The sequence below is a fragment of the Camelus bactrianus genome, chromosome 1 (assembly GCF_048773025.1).
Source record: "Camelus bactrianus isolate YW-2024 breed Bactrian camel chromosome 1, ASM4877302v1, whole genome shotgun sequence".
Classification (NCBI taxonomy): Eukaryota; Metazoa; Chordata; class Mammalia; order Artiodactyla; family Camelidae; genus Camelus; species Camelus bactrianus.
This window is the reverse complement of record NC_133539.1, coordinates 82,527,791-82,545,323: the sequence shown is the minus strand read 5'-3', so window position 1 is coordinate 82,545,323 and position 17,533 is coordinate 82,527,791. Positions and strand designations below refer to the sequence as shown.

The following is a 17,533-nucleotide window of genomic DNA, read 5'->3' as shown; positions in this document are numbered from 1 at the left end:
TTTTAAAAACAATTTTGGAGGAACTGGGACTGGGTAATTCAGTGATATTTATACTAATATGTAATATTTGATTATCTTTGCTGTTTCAACCACGAAACTTTCCAGTAGCTAATTTTTAGTTAGGACTTATGTTAAAATTTATCAAAACTGTAGTGTCTCACTATACTTTGTAATCATGTCTAAGGCACTGGTAAATAACGTCTGATAATATAGGGAAGACCCTGGGAGAAGCCTCAGTGAAGAAAAAACTTACCACACATGTAGCTTCATCAAATTTGTTTCCCCAGATGTAGATATTAGAGAGCATGGGATTTGTTTTCATTGATTGGGAAAGTGCAACAAGTCCTTCTCCCTCTATGTTGTTGCTTACCACTGACAACCTGTGGAAAAGCAAAAAGTAATAAGCAACACTGGAAACCAACAGTTCCACAAAGAGAACGCCTAAGCTAGCAACAGAATTTATTACACACATTTCATTGTGTTAAGTCTTACCATTAAATATGTTCAATGTGGTAGTCAAAATATTGACCTTAATAATTCACAAAATCCAAGAAACTTAGTTTTCTAATTGGATGCTTCATGTACCTACATTTTGGAAATAAACAGTCTGTTGTTTTCTATTTATTATTCAGTAAAGGTTTGAGGATGGATTACAGATACATTTTTCAGGATAAAGTCATCCAAATAATATTTTCTTCTTTGATTCATTCTTATTTTAAAGTCTTACTCATACTGAATGATTAAGATTTTTCTGTTAGAATTAAGAATAAATAATAAAAGCAACTAAAAATTTTCTCATTAATCTTAAGCAGTCATCTAATTTTTATAGGACATTACTTTTAAAAAATAGAAGAAATTAAAATGTTTCCTGTAACTTAGTATGTCAATTTAGAAACTAAGCTTTCATATTTCATCATGAATCTTAAGAGTTAAGAGGTCTGAGGTCAGATTCTAAAAAAGTTAAGTCTTTTCTGTTATTTTGATTAAATATAAAACCATACTAACGCTTTAAGAGTCCTGTTGTGTGAAGCAAGAGTGTCACTGAGATACTTTGCACCTGCATTTTCCATTCTGTTAAAAGAAAGATCTATTACTTCTAGGGTAGTATTGCTTCTCAGTACATCGGCCAAACACACCATTCCATCCTGAGTTATTTTATTGCTGGGAAAGGAAAATTATGTAATTATATTTGAAAATATGAGGTATTGTTCTTTTATTCATAGAGATAACATGTTTGAGAACATATACTAAAAAGCAGTACTTTCTGTTTTAGTAAAAATTTATTTTAATCAGTTTCCAAAAAAGTTAATGAAAATTTGCCATAAAATGTTACTTCTATTCAGGCTTACATATTTAAATTCACTTAACTCACTCAAGTTATTAGGAGCTATTAAATCAGTATAAACTAAATAAATATTAAGGCACATGATAAACAGTTGACAAATGGTTGCATTTTCTAATCTTTGGAATTAGTATTAGTTGGAATTAGCATCTAACAAAGAATCCTATGTACTATTAATATTTACATAGATTATTCCCATGATTTAACTCCTGAATTAACTTAATATATAAATTGTCACTTACCAGCTGACATCAAGGTAGCGTAAGCTTCTGTTCAGATACAGTGCATCACATAACTGTTTCATACCACCGTTTTTTATATCATGCTTACACATGTGTAGTTCAACAAGCCACTGATTTTCTTTCAACATGTGGCCTAGATGAACTGTGGACTCTTCCTAAAAATAGATAAGATCTTTTTTAAAAATATTATTTTGGAGCAGTACATGTTTATTCTAAACATGCTAAATTACCTTTTTAAAATGATTTTATCAGTTAAGACTCCTAGTCAACGATTTGTATTTGTTTGGCATGGCTTTTTTAAAAAATCATTTTGCCACAAGTGATATCTTTTACTGGCTTAGAAACAGGCAGCAGGCACTCGTAAAATGCAGTGACTAAGTGACATAAAAGAGGCTGGTTAAAAAAAATCGTAATAATTATTTAAAAAGCAACACTCATTCTAGAAGGGGAAAAAAAAATCAGAACATTTGGCCCCATGAAGTATTGAGCATGCAGGCTCCCTTACTGCTGTCCTCTCAAGACAGGGTGCTTACACCTTCCCTATGTTCCTAAACTTTGCTCTTGATCTCCTTTCTCTGTAGTTTTTAGATAAAATACAAAGGCACTGCCCAATCATGATTCTGTTTTTCCGTTTTTAAAATACACTCCTTAACCCTGTGATGTATCCAATTCCTCCCTTTTATAGTCATCCCAAATTTCTAAATATGTTTTACTCTTGTTTTCTGGTCACTGGAGGATTTTTTTTTTTTTTTAAATTCCAGAACCTAGCTGCTTCCAGACAAAAGGTATGTAACCTCAGTGAGGGTCTGAATACCAAGCACTTTAAATTTTTAAAAGAATCAAAGCATGTCTTAAAATGAATGAGCCAAAGTATTTTATGGTAAGAAGACTTGTTGCATGATTGCCGTTTTTGTAGTAAGTTTTATAGTCACTGGAAATGCTGATCATGAATAGCTATATATGCTCTAATTATGTAAAAGTACCTTAAGAAAAAATAAAAGTTAAACCACATAACAACAGAAAATAGTGTATGAGCTTTATAATAACTCCAAATGCGAGCTTTACCTTGTATGAGCTAAATCACTTTGGGCGAATTATTTCAGCTAGCTGAGTCTCAGTTTCTTTTTCTATATAAAGTAGACATTTCACTTCCCTCACAGAATTAAATAAATTAACAAAAGTACCTGGCACAAAATAAGTGTTCTGTAGAAAACTACAAAGCATTTGTTACTGTTCAATATTTTGTAATACTGTTATCTTAGTAAGTTACAGCCTTGACACTGAAAGTGTATGTCCAGAGAGAAGCTGTAGCCTGGGATCTCAGATGCAAACTGACCACTTAGGAGGTCCAGTATTGCTTTGCATGGTGTCTGGATTGGTGTTGTATGCCTTGATTGCATTTATAGGTCAAGAAGTTTGAAAGATGGACCACCCTTATTAAGGGAGGGAACTAGTATCAGAAATAGTGAAAGGTTGTTTTTTTGTTGTTACTCTTTTTTTTAAGCTTCATTCACTGAGTTTATGGCTTAGTTTGCTTATGGCAGCATCTGGCATTGGTATTTTTCCAAGCTCCCAGATTAATGAACAGTGAAATCCTTAAATGAAATAGGTTTGCACACTTGTGTTTGGGAGCAGAGTATGAAGAAGCACAAAAGAATTCTACTCCACAACCATTTAAGAGAATAGTACTCTCAGATATAGAGGGTCGTGGCTGCCTTGGAGAGAAATAGAAGGCAGACTAGAGTTCAGCTGACTGCCCAGAAGCACCAGGCTGAGAGCAAGGCCCTGGCCTGAGAAAGAGCCCTGGGCTTTTAACTACTCGCAGATGGATTTGGGAATAATGACACCACATGTTTAAAAGAGGAACTGTGTGTCTAATATAGTTTAATATAGTTTAACATACTCATCTTTTCATATAATTTAACATACTAATCCAGAAATTTTTGAGTTAGTTGTCTAATCTCTTAACATGTCCTCAACCTGAGAAGCTTCCCTGCCACCTCTCATCCCCCTGCACTGATTTCAGTGTCTTTCCTTCTGCTCCCAAGGCACCCTGAGCATGTCACTCTCCAGACCTCTCGGTCTCCCTCCACGTGGACTGAAAAAAAGCTCCTTGAAAACGAGGGCTATGTGCCTTGATTTATTATCTCTGGCACCCAGCATTGTGTCTCATTTCAGGTTGCATTCAAATATTTATTGAGTGAAGAATCAGGAATGAGCAATTTACTGAATGCTTACTTTGAGCCAGGTGTTTTTAGGGTTTTTAAAGTAGGTTCTTCTATTTGAGGATTGGGTGTCTTGTTGAGCATATTAGATTTAAATACATGAAGCAATTAACATGATAAAATTCCAAAAATTTTGGCATAGAAGAGTACAAAGATAACCCAAAGGGAGAGAGACATGTAGGCAAAGAATGCAAAATACATTTATGAATATGAAAAATACTTTAAAAATATGATTAATTCTCAATTACTCATACTTATGGGGAACAGTGAGGTAGACAATTTCAAGACTATATAAAATCCTTGAACATTCTTTTTTAGATCTATTCTGTTTTTGTTTAGATCAATGGTAGAATGAGTTATTATTCCCGTTTTGCTCGTAAGACAGGAAAGCTATCTAAAAGAAATGTTAAAGAGCAAGGAAAAGCCTTGAAAGTAGGAATCATGTTTTTATCATCTTTCTGTCTCCAGCTTGCAGCTTACCTACAGGATCAAGTCCAGACTTCCCAGATTGCTATTCATATGCAATTTGCCATTATTACTCATGATTCCAAAGGTGATGGTTCATCACATCAATATAACAAAAACAAATAACAGAACAGTTCACACTGGGCTCTTATAATCCACCAGCCTTTAAAACTTTAATCATTTTTGCTTTCATCTTAAGCACTCTGCCCCTCACAGGCTTACCACACTGAGAATGAGTTTATGAGAAAAAAAGACATGATTACTGTTTAAATAAATAATTTAAAACCAAATTTATAAAACTCTTATCAAGAATTAACATTTTTCAAGTTTTTCTTTTGTCAACAGTAGTTTACAATTCCAAAACTACAATGCATTCATGAATCTTGACATAACCTTCAGTAAGTAGTACCTTAGTTTCATTCACATATAGCACTATTAACTGCTCGCTTTGAATACATACCTGTTCACCATACAATATAGGTCGGTTTAGGTTTAATCCCTTAATTGTGTGGTTTTGAGTTAGGACTGTAGCAAATGCTATCACACTTTGCATTCCCTAAAAACAGGTAAATTCATTAAGGAAACTGACAAAGTATATAAATTAACCTCCCTAAATAAGTATTTCAAGATCAGTAATCTGGATTCTGATAACTCAAAATTGTGTTTTTAAAAAGTTTTATTTCCTACTCCTTGAATTGTAGGTTGATCAAATTCAGAAATTAGTTGTTAACTGTTATTTTCTCCTTGCCCTAAAATCTCTAACATGCACGGGGAGTTTTTTTAAAGTTTCAGTATCCATTTCCTAGGGTGTTTACCTCTAGGTTTGCTTCTAAGTCTTTAAGGTTCTGTATGATACAGACTTCAGATATATAGACACAAGTGAATCCCCGCTAGGGCTCTTTATAACTTAGAATGCATATCCTTGTGCAGGCATTCTTTTACTTCATACTAGTACTTCGTGTGTGTGTGTGTCTGTGTGTGTGTCTCTGTGTGTGTGTGTGTCAGGAAGAGGTTATTAATCACATTTTTCACAGCTCCCATAGGCCTCCCTCTCTACCTTACTGAAACGGCTTAATCTTCCCCCGTCTCTGTGATGGACACATACCTAGTTGTTATGCTTGAAAACCTGGGCTTCCTCCCGCTCCACCAGTCCTGTTATCCTCCCATCAGTTGATAACCAAATTTTACAGTATCTGCCTCCAAAAGATGTCTCAAATTAGTCCATCTCTGTAGCTACCACCCCACCCCCAGTCCTTATCACCCACCTGAACTACTGGAGAAACTTATTAAGTGGTCAGTGGGCTTCCTCCTGCCACCTTCTAAATCCCCACAGAGAAACCAGAATGATCTTTCACAGGCACCAGTCATGTCACCCTTCAACTTAAAGCCTTTCCATGATTTGCATTTATAACACAATCACTTCTTCCCCTGGCCTATGACCCAGACCCTGCTGCACCTGGTCCCTGTAAACCTCTTGCACCTTCACTCTGAGGCACTCTTTTAATTCCCTTTGTCCAGGCACTCTAGCTTTTCAGTTCTTGAAACCTAACAGACTCAATATTTCATCATTCATGCAACCTCCCCTAACGATTTTTACTGTATCTAAGCATCAGTTTTACTATTTACCTAATACTTTTCCATTAAATCAACTCACCTTTTCACTTATAAACTGTATCTCTACTGTAAGTGGAAAACCATAATCCCTTGAGATAAATAGAAAGGATTTGGAAAAATAAATACATGAGTATTAAAATTACCTCAATCTATGTCATTAATGCTACTCAAACCAGACTTGGGGAAGCACTATCTTAAAAAGAGTCTGTGTGTGCTGGACCCCCTGCCTGGAATGTCCTGCCATGGACTCTCTCCAAGGCAGCTTTTTCTCATCATTCATGACTCCTAAATATTACCTCTTGGGTCTTAGGGTAACCATCCTATTACCCAGATTACCGCCTCCCCATTATCAGAGTACTTTGCCATCTTTGTAGCACTTTTTTCTATTTACTGTTAATTTCCCAACTAAAATATAACCTTTATAAGGGCAGAGACCATATCCAATGCCTTCTTCCCCCCCCCCAATGCATTCTTACTTCCTTAGAATCTAGGACTGTGACTGGTATGTATAAATAATACACAGTTGACCCTTAAAGGGTCATGCATACCTTTGTATTCATGGAGTCAAACAACCTGGAATCATGTAGCAATTATAGTATTTACTATTGAAAAAAATCCAAATATAAGTGGACCTGAACAGTTTAAGCCCGTGTTCTCAAGAGTCAACTGTGTACTGAATTAATGCTTTCCCAAAACCATACTGGCTGCATTTACCCTCTTCTTAAGCTTTAGAACCTATTACCCCAAAGAGCCTCCTGGCCCATCTTATTGTTTTCCTGTCCTAGTAGGTTTGCATTAACCTATTAACAGGTTCCCAAAAGCAGGCCTGTAGGTTTGAAGGCGTGTTTGAGAAAAGAAAGTCTGGAATTTGAAGACATGCAAAACATACTTCTCATTATCAGGCCAGATGAAGTCTCAGAACAGCTTTTAACATCATCTTAGGTTTTTATGCTATAACATAACTACTCACTGCAAAGTGTTTCTGTAAATAAAAGTTTATAATATATGAATGAAGTCGTATTTGTTTAATTAAAACAAACACAATCTTCTTTAGAAAAACATACAAGTTAAGGCTAATAGATGGAAGTTTAGGAAAGTTTTTATTTATTACACTGGATATTCTTCCATATTATTTATCGTAATTTTTTTTTTAAAGATTTTTCTCTGATATGAGACCTCAGACAAGTTTAATCATTCATAAGACTGTCATTTAGCTGGTCACTAACAATTCTCTGTGCTAGTTTCCAGGGAAAGTGATCCAATATCTGCGTGACTATCTCATAACCAATTTACTTACTAGATCACAGTCACCCAGATCTAATTTCTCCAAGGATGAATTAATTTGTAGCATTGCAGCAAAATACATTCCACCTTTATTTTCAATCTTGTTTCCAGTCATTCTTAGGTGTTTCAGAGTTGTATCCTTCTGAAAAAGAAAAAAGGGAAACCTGATTAAAATTTTAATCCAAAGACTTCTCTTTAGAATACATGAGTTAGGAGGCTCTATTACTATTTGCAGACTTATTAGTTTTTCATGGAGATGGAACAGCACATATTCCCTAAAGGTAACATTCAATTTCTCATAACATAAAAATCTAATTCAACAGTTTAGTAGATATATATAAAAAAGCTTTTTTAAAAGTTTCTTCAGTATAGCACAGGGAACTATATTCAATATCTTGTAGTAACCTTTAATGAAAAAATATGAAAACGAATATACGTATGTATATGCATGGGTGGGACACTCTGCTGTACACCAGAAACTGACACACTGTAATCTACTGTACTTCAGTTAAAAAAAAAAACAAAACTAAGGTTTAGGAAAAAAAAAATTTTTGGAGAAATTTCTATTTGACTATTGCCCATTTTTAAATTAGACTGTCTTTTTATTACTGAATTGTTAGAGTTACTTATTTTTTTTTAACTGAAGTACAGATGATTTACAATCATATTTTAGTTTCAGGTGTACAGCATAATAATTCAGTATTTTTACAGATTATATTCCATTAAAGTCATTATAAAATAATTGCTGTAATTCTCTGTGCTATACAATATATCAATGTTGCTTATTTTTTAATAAAATAAAATAGTTTAGTAGAAAGACTGCCCAGGAAATAGATACCAAAACAATGAGCAGTAAATGAAACAGATTTTTAATAACTTTCCTTTCATTGGAAAATCTATAAATTTATTGCCTAAGAAAATTATACCACTTTTTAAAATTGAGGTGAAATTCACATAACCAAAATATAACCATTTTAAAATGTACAATTCACTGGCTTTTTACTACATTCCAGTGTTAGCAGCCATCACCTCTAGCTAATTCCAGAACATTTTCATTATCCTCAAAGGAGACCCTGTACCCACCCAGTAAGTAGTCACTCCACATTCCCTCTGTGTAGTTTGTAAAGTGATATAATTTCTCAAACATCTGCAAAGTTTAATTCCTTCTCTTACTTCATTCTTTTGATAAATCACAAAAAAATTATAGATATTTAATTGTCCTAATTAATAAATATTAGGACATAGGGATAAGTGCAAATAATTATTTTTAAAATTAATTCAAACTTCCTTAAGAGTGGGAAGAAGGCAAGGATGTTCGATCTCACCACTTCATTTAACCTTGTACACTAGAGATTCTAGACAGGGCAGTTAGGCAAGAAAAAGAAACAAAAAAGGCATTCAGGTTGGAAAAGAAGTAAAGCTCTCTGTTTGCATGACATGATCTTATATGTAAAATATCCTAAGGAATCCACCAAAAAAAAAAAAAACTGTTAGAACTAACAAATTTGAGTTCAGCAAGGCAATATCAATATATAAAAATCATTTATGTTTCTACACACTAGCAGTGAACAATTCAAAAATGAAATTAAGAATTACATTCATAGTAGAATCAAAAAGAATAAAACATTAGGAATAAATTTAACAAAAGGGCAGGACTTGCACACTGGAAACTACAAAGCATCAAAACGTGGTTGAAAGAAATTAAAGAAGACCTAAACAAATGGAAACATATCCCATGTTCTGGATTGGAAGACAATAGTCAGTATTCCCCAAATTGGTCTAAAGATTTAAAGCCATTCCCCTCAAAGTCCCAGCTACTTTTCTTGCAGAAATTGATAAACTGATCTTAAAATTTATATGGAAATGCAAAGGACCCAGAAGAGCCAACATAATCTTAAATAAAGAACAAAGAGGACTCACATTTCTTGACTTCAAAACTTAGTACAAAACTACAGTAGTCAAGATAGTTTGGGAATGGCCCAAGGTAGATATATAGATTAAAAGAGTAGAACAGAGAGTACAGAAATAAACCCTCACATTTATAATCCACTGACTTTCAACAAGGATGTCAAGACGATTCAATGGGGAAAGAACAGTCTTAACAAAAGGTTTTGGGACAGCTGGATATCCACATGGAAAAGAATGAAATTAGACTCCTACCTCATATATATATAAATTAACTTGAAATGGATCAAAGAACTAAATGAAAGAGCTTAAACAAAAAAACTGTTAGAAGAAAAACATTAGTGTAAATCTTCATGAATTTGGATTAGGCAAAGCCTTCTTGGATATAACACCAAAAACACAAACAACAAAAGAAAAAATAGATAAATTGTACTTTATCAAAATTAAACATTTTTGTGTTTCAAAAGACACCACTAAGGAAATGAAAAGGCAATGTACAGAATATGAGAAAATATTTGCAAATCATACATCTGTTAAGGGACTTGTATCCAGAGTATGTAAAGAACTCTTACAACTCAAAAAGACAAATAATCTAATTTTAAAATGGGCAGAAGATCTGAATAGATATTTCTCCAGAGAAGATATACAAATGACTAATATGCATATGAAAATATGTTCAACATCATTATTCACTAGGGAAATGCAAATCAAAACCACAAAACTACATAATCTCTAGGATGGCTCAAATCAAAAAGACAGTAACAAGTGCTGATGAGGATATGGAGAAATGAGAACACCTATATATTGTTGGTGGAATTGTAAAAAGGGACACTTTGGCAAACAGTTTGGCAGTCACTCAAAATGTTAAATGAAGTTTCTAAATGATCCAGCAATTCCACTCCTAGGTATATACCCAAGAAAACTGAAAACGTGTGCACAAAAATCTGTGCAAATATTCATAGTAGCATTATTCATTATAGACAATAAATGGAAAACCAAATGTCCATTAACTAATGGATGAACAAAATGTTTCCAAACGATGCAATATTATTTGGCCTTAAAATAGAATGAAGTATGTTACAATATGGATGAAACCTGAAAGCATTAAGCCGGTCACTAAAGGCCACACATTGTATGATTCTATTTATATGAAATGACCAGAATAGACGACATATAGGTGGAAAGCCGATGTGACTACCTGGTGCTGTAAAGTGGGGGAGAGAAGCAGAGAAAGGGACTGCTAATGGGTACAGGGCTTCTTCGGGCAGGGAGGGTATGTTCTAAAAACAGTGATAGTTGTGATGGCTATATAACTGAATATAGTTGACCCCTGGACAACGTGGGGGTTAGGGGCACTGACCCTCCACGCAGTTGAAAATGAGTTTAACTTTATAGTCAGCCCTCTGTATCCAAGGTTCCACATCCTCAGATTCAACCAACCATGGATCGTGTGGTACCGCAGCATTTATTTAGTAAAAAGAATCCACATATGAGTGGACCCATGCGGTTTAAGCCTGTGATATTCAAGAATCTATTGTAGGCTAAAAACCCACTGAATCGAACACTTACAAAGGGTAAATTTTATGTATGTGAATTATATCTTAATAAAGCTGTTTATTTTTAAAAATGAGTTTAAAAGGGCTCATGTAATGTCCACATTTTAATGAAGTGCCATAAAAATACACATTTGCACAATATTTAAATAAGTTCACATCAACATTTGTTTCTGTTGGTTCCAAGCTACCAGAAGTTAAAATTCCCAAATAAAATGTTAGTTTGAGGTATGTAAATGCTTACATGTAGTGCTTTAGCAATCACTTCTCCTCCTTCAGGACCAATGTCATTAAACATAAGGTTTAAGTAAGTGAGATTATGTTGTTTCTACGATAAGGAGAGAAAAGCAATCACACATTTATTATTCAATAATATATAAGAGCTTCATTTCAAGTAAAAGTGTTTACCTCCAAAGAAAACCTTTATAACCAGGAAATTTCAAGATCTAGCAAAAGAAACTACCATTAAGGAAAAAAATCAACATAAATATAATTGTAGTATGAAGAAAAAGACTATTAGTTTTTGATCAATGATTCAAAGTATGAATGTGCTTTATGTATTTGACCATAGTGTACAAGTTTACAAAAGCTGACTCAGGAGGCTCTAGGTACCAACTCTACTGAAACAAAATACAAAAATGGCTTTTTAGTGTATTTCAAGTGTTGTAACACAGAGTCAGGACCCTTGACATTTTACAAAATTAGGTGTTTGTGTTGTGTCATTAGACTAGGTGGTTTCACCATAAATAGAACTAAGAACATTTTAATGATGATGATTTTTGCAGCATTTTTATTTGTGGTTGCTGAAAATAACTTGGTTCTTTCATTTTCTAAAATCTTCACTCCATCCTTATGTTGTGCACCATTTTATGGATATGAGAATTTTAAGCTCATTAAAAGCACTTGCAGCAGATGAGAATGGGACAATGGCTAGGAAATTAAAAAGCCAATTTAAAGGAGGCATAAAAAAATGACATACGATGCTTTAAACATTTTAACTGAAAATATAGACATACACATGTATGTGCCAATCTTCTGAGGCTGTAACAAAGCCTTTTCTTTAAGGACACCTACTCTGATTAGTGGACCACACTGTCTTAAATAAAATGCAACCATAAAGCAGCATTTTAGCTTGGGTGTCTCTAGGGTAAAGTCTGCAATAGAGGGTTAACTTCACAGGCACATTCCAAAGAAAGGGCTGGATCTTAACCAAGTCCTGGGAGAACAAAAAAGAACTAAGAACATTTTGTAGTAAAATAATACCTGAAGCAGTTTTGCAGCATAGCATGCACCAATATCACTTAGGAGGTTATACCTAACATCCAAACCTGAAAAACACAGATGAATAGGAACTGATATTCCTTCTAATGAACACTTAAACTCAGGAAAATGAAAGCAGAAAGGAATGATTCTTAAGGAGACATACCATTAATATATGGATTATTCTTTAAAAGTCTACAAAGAATCCCAAAATCTTCACCTGTTACTCTTTCTATTGCCATTAAGCGACTGTTACCAGCAACGTTTAAGGTGATTCCTTCCAATCTGCTAAAATATAAAAAAAGAAACCCAGAAAAGAAATAGAAGTATTTTTCCTTCATGTTAAGTAGTAACATCATGGATAGCATTTACTGGGACCACAATGTAGATTTATACCAAGTAACTTAAAACTACTGAATATTCTACGGCTTTTGCAAAGCACTTTAATGTATGTAATTTAATTTCTGAAACACAAGAAAACCAAAGTATTCCCACTTGGTAGATAATGACATTGAAGACTTCAATGATTTGCATAAATAAACCCAGCTCACAGGAGTTAAGGACAAATCTGGAGCCCACACTTGGAGACTGCTGGTCTAGTGCTTTTTTCCAGTAAATTCCACTACCTCCAAGACCTAACTGTGTCCATCATCTACTCTGAATCAAAAATATGTCCATTTTATCAAGCATTTGCAAATGGCTTTCCAATCACTCAGTATTCCAGGATTATCAGTGAATGTTACTGATGTAACCAAGTATTTGTCTTCCTTACCCCTTTCCAATTTCTTCATCCACTTCTTGGAGTATATGCAATATAAAAGGTTTAATTTCCTGGGACTTTTCCATACATAGGTCATAATAATGTTCCTGGAGACCGTCAATAGGTTCTGCAGCTTTTGAAAAATAAGTGCATTACTCTTCATCACATATAAATCATCCCGGGAACTTTGTTTTCAAAAAAAAAAAAAAAGACTTCTTTCAAAGATACAAATGTGTGTGTGTGTATCTGTGTATAGAGTCGGGGGCAGGGAGAAGACAAGGAGATAATTTTAAGAATAGAGAAAAAGAAGAAGAAAAATAGAAGGAATGAGAAAGGAAAAAAAGTGCTATTTGGAGAACTAGAGCCATAGAAGTACCCACTGAGGGTGGGCAGACACTAACTTGGAAGTGACACAAAGAGAGAACGAACCTCTGTTATGTAACAGTCCTGGCAGCTAAGGATAATGATGTCCAAAGAAATTACATATTTTGTCAAAATTATGTGGCTAATAATGGCACAGAGTACAAAATCAAACTGACTCCAAAGCCTCTTTCCACACTGCCACAGTGGGTTAGGGTGACTCAAGGTTGCTTATAATGAATTCAAATAAAGACTACTTTATCAGAGACTCTAAACTCAAAAAGCGTCTGAAAAATCACCAAGTCCAACAGCCTTCTTGGAGACCCTCTACCCCATGCAAGTTGATGGCATCTTTGAATATAGCTCTGTCTGTTCTTCCTAACACCACGCTGAGGCCTGGCTCGTAGAAGCACTTCACCTCACCTGGGCTTCCATTTCCTCTTTCTAAAGGTGATTTTTCCCCTGTCCAGTCCTTAATAAGAAAGACAGAAACAAAACAGGAGTTGAGATCTTCTTCCTCTGTTATATCAGCAGCTTTCCTTAATGGTCTTACTGTTCTCGATATTACTTTAAAAACATCTTTTTTGAGGCCCATGCTTTCTGGGGTGAGAGGTACGCTGACACTTCTCTTAGAAGCACATTAACACTATCTTTGTTTTCTGTCCTGCCTTTTTTTGTATGTATGTCTCTTTAAGAGTCTGTGCTCAGAGATCTCACTACTCGACCAGCCTGAGGTCTTCAGGATCCAGCTTGTCTAAGTCTCTGCATCTCAGAGATGTTCTCTGCTCAGTGGATTTCTGCACTGTATGAACTAAAGAGTTTGCTAAACAAAGTGCAAAACAAGATTTAAGATGAGGAACATTATATTAAAAGTGAAAGCAAAGAAACTTTTCTTATAGTTTTTAAAAATAAGCTTTTTAAAAATAAACAACCCACATTTATTCCAGACAACTTGAAAATTTCAATATCAAAAAGAAAATAAACATTCACCAACAATCCCACTAGCAAAGAACCACCACAGTTGACTTCTGGGAGTATTCAGTCTCTGTTGTTTTTCTTTTATATCTACATATAAGCATCTTTAAGCAAAATTAGAACGTATCAGTACAGTCTGGCATCTCTTTTTTTTCAGTTAACATTGTGGATACTTTTCCTATGTCACTGGATACTCTCTGAAATTGTTTAACATCAGCATACTTTTTGTCTTGTGGATGATGTACATAATAATCACTTATTTTAGGAAATTTTCATGTATTTTAGCATACTATTTCTCAAACTGTGTTCTGTGGAATATTAATCTACGTGATGACCAAAGGTGTTCTAAATAGAATGGGTTTTATTGTCAAGTAAGTCTGAGAAATGCTGAATTAAACAAAGCTAAACAGACTCCTAACTACAACACTTCTCAGGACATTTAGAACTCTCAGGTGCACAAAGACTCTTCAAATTGTTGAGCCTGGAGGGGAGAAGGGAGGATAAAAGTGCACCCTCTTCCAGACTTAGGACTTAGATGACCATTGTTCACATGGAATGCAATCCAAAACATGACACTTCAGCATCCTCGGCAGGAAACAAAGCAAGGAGATCTCAAACGGATTTACTTGTGGGAGCTGGGCTCTCACTGGGTTTCTTCTCTCCCTTCTGGCTACTTACTACCTTTTTTGATATTAAAAATGTTAACCCAAACTTCAGAAATGGAGGCCTGATTGAAATAAAGAGGTGTTTATTTGGGGTTTGTTAGGACAGGGAGACACAGATTTAAGAAGCACTTGAATTGTGTTCCACGTTCTACAAAATAGGTGAGGCTTGTAAATGCAAAAAACCATCAAGTTATATAAATTGTTTGTCAAGAATTAGGATTGGAGCTGGCAAGAAGTAAGGATGCTTGGTAAACAAGGGTTGGTTGGGGATCCAAACTGATTACACAGTTGCAAAGGTCAAGGAAAATTTGAAACTACAAGGTTGTGGCTAGCAAGGGTAGCAGATACTGTTTTGAAAACAGTTGGTAGTGTCCTTGAGTTTCCATACAGTTCAGAGAAAATTAAGTTCTCAGTGACGAAGGAATGTGTCTGAAACCATATCCACAATGACCACCCAGCTCCATTTTGGATGCTGAACCACAGTTACTCCATTTTGATTTTTAAATAATCTTAAATATGTAATCAAAGAGAAGAGAGGACTGCCTTGAGAATCTCTCTGAGGTTCATTGCCTGCTCTCAGCTGGACATGCAGGACATACAGACAAGTGTCAGACTTACAACTCATATTTCTGTGCAGGCATGAAGGACTTTGAGACTACAAGTAAAATGCAGCTAAAGAAATTTACAAGAAGAACAGACTACTTAATTACCTGGCTTCAACTATATTTTTCTGCTACTCTTTTATTTAAAATTCACCTAATTATTGTATGTCAGGATTCTATGGCACCAATAATTTATTTACTATACTGTATTTATATTAGGTGAAAATAATAAACCAGACTTCAAATCCTAAAACAAATACTAGTAATAACCATTACACCAAAAAATAAAAGTCAAGAATCTAGATTTCATTTTTAACCCACGCCTCAGTCCTGAATTCTAAATAGTATTTACCTAGCAGCACATTTTAAAATTTCTAGAGGAGGGCTCATTTTGGAGGTAATTCCCAATGCCCTTCTATACTGGAGTAGCCTGCCAAGTACTGGGAAATCCAAGGGTGAGGGTGAATTTGACTTAGGTGCCTATTCAGAATGACTGTGTGACGTTGAATAAGTTACTTAAATTCTTCGATCTTAAATTTCCTCTTATGCTAAAGGCACAGCATAATAATGCCCATCTCACGGATGCAGTGAGTTATACCTAAAGCTTCCGGCACAGTTCCATTTCTAGGAGCACACACTGTAAAAGAAGCGTCCAAAATGGAAATGGTGGAGGGAGAGGAGCGTGCACGCTATGCTTCATTTGCTACAAGATAATTCATAGGTGAGGAACTACTTAAAACAGGTGGGGTAAAGGTGCACAGAATGGTTTCCAGAGCCTCTTGCTCACCTGGGCCCCGCTTCTGAAGACTTCACAAAAAGGGGTCTTAGAAGAGCATCCAGACAACACTCCCGGAGATAGGAGCAAAGCGATACTTTTCTTCAGGACAAACTAAAAGGGCGCGCCCACCGCGGGAACTTGGGGATCCCCTCCAGCCCGCGTTTAGGGGACCCGAAGTTCCAGCCACCGCTGCGGTTCCCAGGGGCATCCTCCCACCCCTTCGCCTACGGCCCGCAGGCTAGTCGGAGAAATCGGCCCGCCACGCCACGCCCCTCGCGCGCTTCCTCGGGGCCTGGCCGCCGCCGAAGTACATCCTGTTTCTTACCGCCACCGTCGGCCACAGCCCCGGCCGAAGTAGGGGTAGTAGTCGGGGTGAGAAGTGGGCTCTGGGACTCCAGGATGGCCTCCCGCCTGCCCCTCATGCTGCCGGGGATCCCGCGGGCTAAGGCGGCGGCGGCGGCGTTGTCATGACGACCGCGCGCGTGCGCCTACCCCGCCCGGGGCAGCCTTAGGGCTGCGCGGAGCCGGCCCACGGAAAGGCCTGAGCGCCGGAATCAGCCGGCTGCGTGATCCCGTGCCATCACCTGCTTAGTCACTGAAGCCCGACTGGGCAGGCAGTGACCGCCCATTTTATGGAGGCTTCTTAGTAACCCCGTCTAGGTCCCGGTCATCTGCCTGGTTAAAGACACACAGAGAGAGGGCACCCTGGCTCCTTTGCAGGGAGAAGTCCTCGAGGTCTAGGGGGAAATGGCTGATGGACTAGGGGCCGGGGATACAAAGACGATTATGACACAGTCCTCTCCCCAAAGTGTGCACGTACCAGCGGAGGCCAAGTGCAGAAGCTGAGAGTAGCACTTGCACGGATAGGACACGGAGCTAAGGGAACATAAAGGAGCTTGTGGGTCAGTCTTGTAGAGGGGGGATGGCATCAGGGAGGGCTTCTTGGAGGAGGTAATATCCTGATTGGCCCAAGTGAACCTGTCAGAGGGCCGGACTGTTTGGTGCATTCTGGAGACGTGCAGGTACTTAGGGCTGCCCAGATGAGCACAGACTGCGGGGGCCCGGGTGGGAGGGGGTGCCAAACGGGGGCCAGATCCACGTTGGAGCCCTGTGCATCGTCTGAGAAACACAGCAGTTAAGGGGCGGGATGCTGGGAGCTCTCAGATCGGGAACAGCTGATGGAGGATGGATTTGACACGACCTAGAAGGGTTAAGGTCTGCACAAACCCAGGAGACATCATAAGGCTTCACCTAAGGCTGGACTTTGGGGAATTAGAAGGGACAGCACCCAGCAATACTTTCAGGGTAACGTGGTCAGGATTTGGTACTTGGAACTGGGAGAGAGAAGAGGAAGGAGGGGCGGAAAGGCCTTCTGTTTGGGGTTGCTGTAGATCAACGAGAGGGAAGTGGAAGGGCCGTGCCAGGGCTCTGGAGCCTCCAGAGACTCCTTGCCTGAGGAAAGGTGGAAGGAAGATTCTCAAGGTGATATCAGGCCATCTAGGA

At 37.0% G+C, this 17,533-nt stretch overlaps 1 protein-coding gene across 1 annotated transcript; it reads right to left on the bottom strand.

Moving 5' to 3' along the window:
- Positions 1 to 983: 983 nt before the first annotated feature.
- On the bottom strand, positions 984 to 16,566 carry LRRC34 (leucine rich repeat containing 34). The gene is made up of 9 exons (XM_045514570.2): positions 16,356 to 16,566; positions 12,663 to 12,783; positions 12,057 to 12,178; positions 11,894 to 11,958; positions 10,875 to 10,958; positions 7,186 to 7,314; positions 4,735 to 4,830; positions 1,585 to 1,739; positions 984 to 1,161 (listed from the first exon to the last, which is right to left on the bottom strand). The coding sequence occupies exons 1-9, from the start codon at positions 16,450 to 16,452 to the stop codon at positions 984 to 986; spliced, it is 1,047 nt and encodes a 348-aa protein (XP_045370526.2). The 5' UTR covers positions 16,453 to 16,566.
- Positions 16,567 to 17,533: the final 967 nt, after the last annotated feature.

Excerpts from the sequence above, each read along its gene's own strand:
- LRRC34 (XM_045514570.2), bottom strand. The coding sequence starts at position 16,452 with ATGAGGGGCAGGCGGGAGGCCATCCTGGAGTCCCAGAGCCCACTTCTC. Across the intron at positions 12,784-16,355 it reads GGCTGTGGCCGACGGTGGCG|CTGCAGAACCTATTGACGGT; the intron begins GTAAGAAACAGG and ends ATTTTTCAAAAG. Across the intron at positions 11,959-12,056 it reads GAATAATCCATATATTAATG|GTTTGGATGTTAGGTATAAC; the intron begins GTATGTCTCCTT and ends TGTGTTTTTCAG.